General features: G+C 48.6%; 1 protein-coding gene across 2 annotated transcripts; it reads left to right on the top strand.

Annotated features, from left to right (window-relative positions):
* Positions 1 to 403: 403 nt before the first annotated feature.
* TMEM205 (transmembrane protein 205) lies at positions 404 to 4,513 on the top strand. 2 transcript variants are annotated; one of them, XM_018571742.1, is made up of 4 exons: positions 404 to 463; positions 2,089 to 2,189; positions 2,932 to 3,095; positions 4,195 to 4,497. In XM_018571742.1, the coding sequence occupies exons 2-4, from the start codon at positions 2,090 to 2,092 to the stop codon at positions 4,495 to 4,497; spliced, it is 567 nt and encodes a 188-aa protein (XP_018427244.1). In that variant the 5' UTR covers positions 404 to 463; position 2,089. The 2 variants fall into 2 exon arrangements, with proteins under 2 accessions (XP_018427244.1, XP_018427245.1); XM_018571743.1 differs by lacking the exon at positions 404 to 463 and having other exon boundaries at positions 2,090 to 2,189; positions 4,195 to 4,513.
* Positions 4,514 to 5,453: the final 940 nt, after the last annotated feature.

Consider the following 5,453-nt stretch of genomic DNA (forward strand, 5'->3'; position numbering starts at 1 on the left):
TATCAAAACTGGAGCCGGTAACATCCAGAGCAGTTGCCCATGGCAACCAATAAGCTTCTATCTTCAGCTTGCTCAGTTAAGCTTTTAAAATGAAAAAAATACTGATTGGTTGCCATTGGCAACTGCTCCAGATACTGCCCCCTCCAGTTTTGATACATTTCCCCCACTGTATCTGCTGCCTCTGTGGGCTCGAGCTGATAATGCCTAAAGTTTACTCTGCAGGACTATGAACTATGTGATGGCTCAGCAATTGACTCAAACAGGCTTCCGTACAGGCAGAAGCCCCTAGCCGTGAGTGTCAAACAGCTGGCAGGCATCGTGATTGGCCCAATGTCAGACCGGGGGCGCGGCCAGAACGTTGATTGGAAGGCGGGTGGTGAGGAGGCATCGGCTTTTGCCTCTGCACCCGGAAGTCGCTGTTAGTCGCCGAGCTGCTCCCAGGCTGTGCGGTGTGAGGAGTCAGGTACGGGGGCGGGGCTCGTGACGTCATTTATGTATACTTGTGGCTCGTGGTGGAGGTCATTGGTAGAACCACAAGTCCCAGCATGCATTTGGTCTGATGCTTGTAGTCGCACAGCTACCAAACTTCTGATTGCCACCAGCTCTGCCTGTGTGTGATGTGAATATATATCTTTGTAGGCTCCGGGTGTATTCATATATGTAGTGAATGCGTGAACAAATAAGATTTACCTGTAGCTGGATCTACCTGACACCCAGACTACAGAGGGCCCCAGAACCATGGAACACTAATAACTGGGGTCACAGGTGAAAGGGGCACCTACACTTTGCTGATTACCACCCCCATATATATTTTGCAGTAGGCCATAGCTAACCCAACAGCCACAGAAGGCAAGACTGGAGCAGACAGAATATGTAACAGTTGCCCATGGCAACCAAACCGCATCTGCTTTCAGTTTGACCAATTAAAGGAGAACTACAAGGTGAGTGCTTTTCACTCACCTCATATTTCTAGCCTACCTGTGACAATGAGACTGTCACTTGTCGGCTCAGTAGATCGGGAGGTGAGCGAACACATATCGGCGTTCGCTCACCTCTCGATCCTGTCACGGCTCTCTGCCGTGACAGGGGAGGGGCTGGATTCCCCGCTCCGATCCGCCAGCGCTGATTGGCGGAATGGAGAGGGCAGGTACAGCTGGCTCTGCCTCTAGATAGGCAGAACCAGCTGTCACTCACGCAGCTGGGCAGATCCAGACATCGATGTCGGGATCCGCTCCGGCTGCGGCGTCTCAGTATACCGCGAGCGGTAGCTCGCGGTATACTGAGCTAAGGGTGACGGGAGGGCGCTAGTTTGTGTCCTCCCGTTACCCTAAGGAGAACTATGGGGAAAAGCCCTGACCCCATAGTTCTCCTTTTAAGCTTTGAAAATGAAAGATGGAATCCTGATTTTATAAACTCCCCTCACAGCACTCGCTTTCTGACATGAAGAGCACCACAAATGTCTGTGTTTGTTCTCCATTCAGTTGGCCAGATGTCTGTAGAATGACTCAGCAACTGTGATCCCAGACCCTGTATACCAACCTGACGCGGAGAGTATACAGGTGAAACTCGAATAATTAGAATATCGTGCAAAGTTCATTTATTTCACTAATGCAACTTAAAAGGTGAAACTAATATACAAGAGAGACTCATTACATGCAAAGCAAGATAGTTCAAGCCGTACCCAGCAACCAGAATACTGCAGTACTGTAATACACCCATCAGCCATAACATTATGACCACCCACCTAATATTGAGTAGTTCCCCCTTTTCCTGACCCGTCCAGCCATGAACTCCACTAGACCTCTGAAGGTGTGCTGTGGTATCTGGCACCGAGCTGTCAGTAGCAGATCCTTCATGTAAGTTGTGAGGTGATCGGCCTCCATGGATCCGACTTGTTTTTCCAGCACATACTATAATAAGATGTTACAGAGGTAATAAGACACTCAGGAGCCGGGTTACTGTAATATGATGTTACAGGGGTAATAAGACACTCAGGAGCCGGGTTACTGTAATATGATGTTACAGGGGTAATAAGACACTCAGGAGCCGGGTTACTGTAATAATCGGAATGTGATTGTGTTTCCTCAGGATGGTGACAGAGGGAGAGCCGGGAAGCCTGGTGAAGGTGATCTATCTTCTGGTGCTCTCGGCATCATGGGGCATGCAGTTCTGGATGACCTTTGTAGCAGGTGAGACCTTCTCCTCTCTTAGGTCCCATTTGCATGGACTTGTTTGGGGCTGGCAGCACTGGAGGTTTTCGGTCAGCTAGGGCCACTCAGACTGTGCAAACCAATGAATCGCTGTCTGGAGCCACACATCCGGCCGTTATCTGTGGCTGGGGACACTTTACGGGCCCTTGGAGCAATCTGTCTGCATCCGGGGCTGGCCGTCTATCCTTAAGGTGCCCATACACTGCACGGTTATCGTACGAGAATCGAGCAGTGTGAACGGAGACGTGCGACCGTTTCTACTGTACGGTCGCACGTCTTCCGTCGAACCAGCATGTTCGAAAACCAGCCGGGAATCGTACGACTCTCGGCTGGTTAGAACGGTGCTCGGAAGACAAATGCCGAACGGGCCGGTGTGCGCTCGCGCACACTGCCCGTTCAGCATTGCGGTCATCGGAAGCCCGCCCCTCAGGGGGGCGGGCTTGCAATGATCGAGAGTGCGATCTGCCTGTCCAAGATGGGCAGATCGTACGTTTTTTGAATCCCTTTACAACCATCGCAAGACTAAAGTCTTGCGATGGTTGTAGAGTGTATGGCCACCTTTAGCCAGAGCGGAATGCTGGATATGGGTTACATGTGAATAGCAGGGGACGGCTGCGGCCTTCCTGCCTCTGCTTTGTAGAATACTGCCCCCGTTTCATCTGTGTTCTCTGCTTTTTCCCTTCTGCCAGATAACCTTTGACACACCTTTTCTCTCCTGCAGGGTTTGTGTTGATCAGAGGGGTGGCCCGGCACACGTTTGGCCTGGTACAGAGTAAACTGTTCCCATTTTATAACCACATAGTCATGTGTTTCTCTTTTTTGAATCTGGCGGTGTACGCCATGTACCACCCGCGGGAGCTGCTGTCACCCAGCGAGAGTGTGCAGGTAAGAGTCGTCCTTTTCCTTGTCTCACTCTTCAGACTTCCCCTCTGTCTTCCGTCCTCCAAGTGGCATTTCAGATGCTGGGGATTCAAACCACCCATTGATTTCCTACATGTCGTAGGGAATACATTGGTAAAATCGTAGTCCCCGGAGTCTTCTCGCCTACCTTGGCCATTATGAAGAGGTCCTGCTCTCTGGGTGGTGGAAGGGAGAATAGTCCAAAGTGTGCAGGAACACCCAGAATTCCATAGCGGTAGGGATCAGGTCCAGAAACGATATAATGTTATTATGCAAAACTTAAAACGTACCCACATCCTTTATGCACGGATATGAATCACATCCCCTGGATGGCCACTAGAGGGAGATAATATGAAGTAGGCCAGGGGTAGGCAAACTTTGGCCCTCCTGCTATGGTGAAGCTACCAATCCCACCATACATCTGCCTCCGGACGTCATACCTGCGGCTGCCGGCACCTTGCAATTCCAATGGGATTTGTATTTTCACCACGGCTGGAGGGTCACCCCTGAAGTAGAGTAACTACAATTTACAGCCACCAGTTGCTAACTTGATAGAGTTTGCTGAGGATGCTGGGCTTTCTTATAAGAAAGCACAGCCTGCCATGTTTGCGGCTGCTTGTGTGCACAGGAGGAAATGAGGGCCCTCCGCTGATTTATTTAATTGTTTGTTTGTAATGTGATCTCCTGTTGTTGAGGTCTCTTCACATTCTTAGCATAGCAGCCGCCATGTAAAGTTGCCTTGTTACGTTATTTTACTTGTAAAAAATATTTGTTTTAATATGTTTTTTAACCGCTTGAAGACCAGGTGCTTAGACCCCCCTCCTGGCCAGGCCATTTCTCAGTATTCAGCGCTGCGGTACTTTGACTGACGTTTATTCCGTCACGCAACGCTGTACTGAAATTAATTTTATACCATTTTTTGGGGACAGATAGAACAAAATAAGAGACATAAAAAATATAAAGGAAAACTCGAGATGCCATTTCATGTACACGTCTCCTTCAGCTTTGCTGTCTTTTTCTGTATATCTGGCCTGCCCTTCCTCGGACTTCCACTCTTACCTTCTCTCTTCACTTCCCCCAACAGATCGCCCTCTTCTTCATATCGCTGATCGTGTCTGCGCTGCACGCCCGCTGGTTCTCGCCCTCCACCTCCAAGGTCATGTTCAAGATGCATGTCATTGAGCGGGAGCACGGCCTGGGTCAGGGCATAGGGTTGAGCGCCAATAGCGAAGGCTACAAGCTCCTGCGGGAAAAGGACCCCAAGTACCAGGCCCTGCGGAAATCCTTCCTGCGCTACCACGGCATCGCGTCTCTCTGTAACCTGCTGTCCCTGATATGTAATGGCGCCAATCTCGTGTTCACCGCCCTCCTGCTGCCCAGCTTGTAGGCCATCCCTGGAGGGAAGTCTGTGTTTTACATCAAAGGGTCAGTCCACCCACAGCAAACTTATTTATGGGTAGATGCCGGTTGGATCGCTCATGAATAGAGGGAGGAGGGGTTAGACCCTCCTGTCATCTTTTACTGCTTCTGGTGTCCCCATTTGGGAGAGTTTTCTTCACTTCCTGTCTACTTGAGGTGTGTCACACAGAACAGGAAGTGAAACTTTTCACGTTCCCTTTCTATTTGATGAGCGTCATACAAAACAGAAAGTAAGGGAAACATCTAATTACTTTCCTTCTATATATACTATGTGTCAAGCAGAACCTCTGTCAACTTTTTACTGCTTCTTGCGTCCTCATTTGGGAGTGCTTTCCTCTCTTCCCATCTATTTAAGGGGTTGTCACACAGAACAGGAAGTGAGAGAAAGTTTTCCCAGTCCTTTTCTAATTGATGAGCATCATGCAAAACAGGGAAGAGAGAATCTTGTTACTTCCCTTCTATTTATAATAATTGTCAGACAGAACAGGAAGTGAAGAAATATTTCTTGACTTCCTTTCCATTTTTTGAAAGTCGTTCCAAACTGAAAGTAAGGGAAAATCTTGTTACTCCCCTTCTATATATAATAAGCATCAGATAGAACAGGAAGTGAGGGGATTTTTCTTCACTCCCTTTCGGTTTGATGGTTGTTAGAACAGGAAATGAGGCATTCGATGAGGCATTTTACAATGGGGACATAGGCAGCCATGGAAAATACATTTGAAGAAAATTTGGAAGCTCCGTCAGGATTTTATTGCTGTCCCCTCTAGAGAAGTTTCTTTTCACTTCCTGCCCAGGTGTCACGCAGAACAGGAAGAGAAGGGAAATTCCTCTGTGGGGACACAAACAGCATTTAGAACCCAACAAAAATTCTAAAACCCCCCCTTGTATACATAATTTAAAAGAACAGTCCATAAGCATCCACCT

This window comes from Nanorana parkeri, unplaced genomic scaffold (genome assembly GCF_000935625.1).
Source record: "Nanorana parkeri isolate BGI_ZX_2015 unplaced genomic scaffold, ASM93562v1 scaffold1825, whole genome shotgun sequence".
Classification (NCBI taxonomy): Eukaryota; Metazoa; Chordata; class Amphibia; order Anura; family Dicroglossidae; genus Nanorana; species Nanorana parkeri.

Bases quoted from the DNA above. Each gene is read 5' to 3' on its own strand.
- TMEM205 (XM_018571742.1), top strand. From the start codon at position 2,090: ATGGTGACAGAGGGAGAGCCGGGAAGCCTGGTGAAGGTGATCTATCTT. The intron at 2,190-2,931 runs GTGAGACCTTCT...TCTCTCCTGCAG, and splicing joins CTGGATGACCTTTGTAGCAG to GGTTTGTGTTGATCAGAGGG. The intron at 3,096-4,194 runs GTAAGAGTCGTC...TTCCCCCAACAG, and splicing joins CACCCAGCGAGAGTGTGCAG to ATCGCCCTCTTCTTCATATC.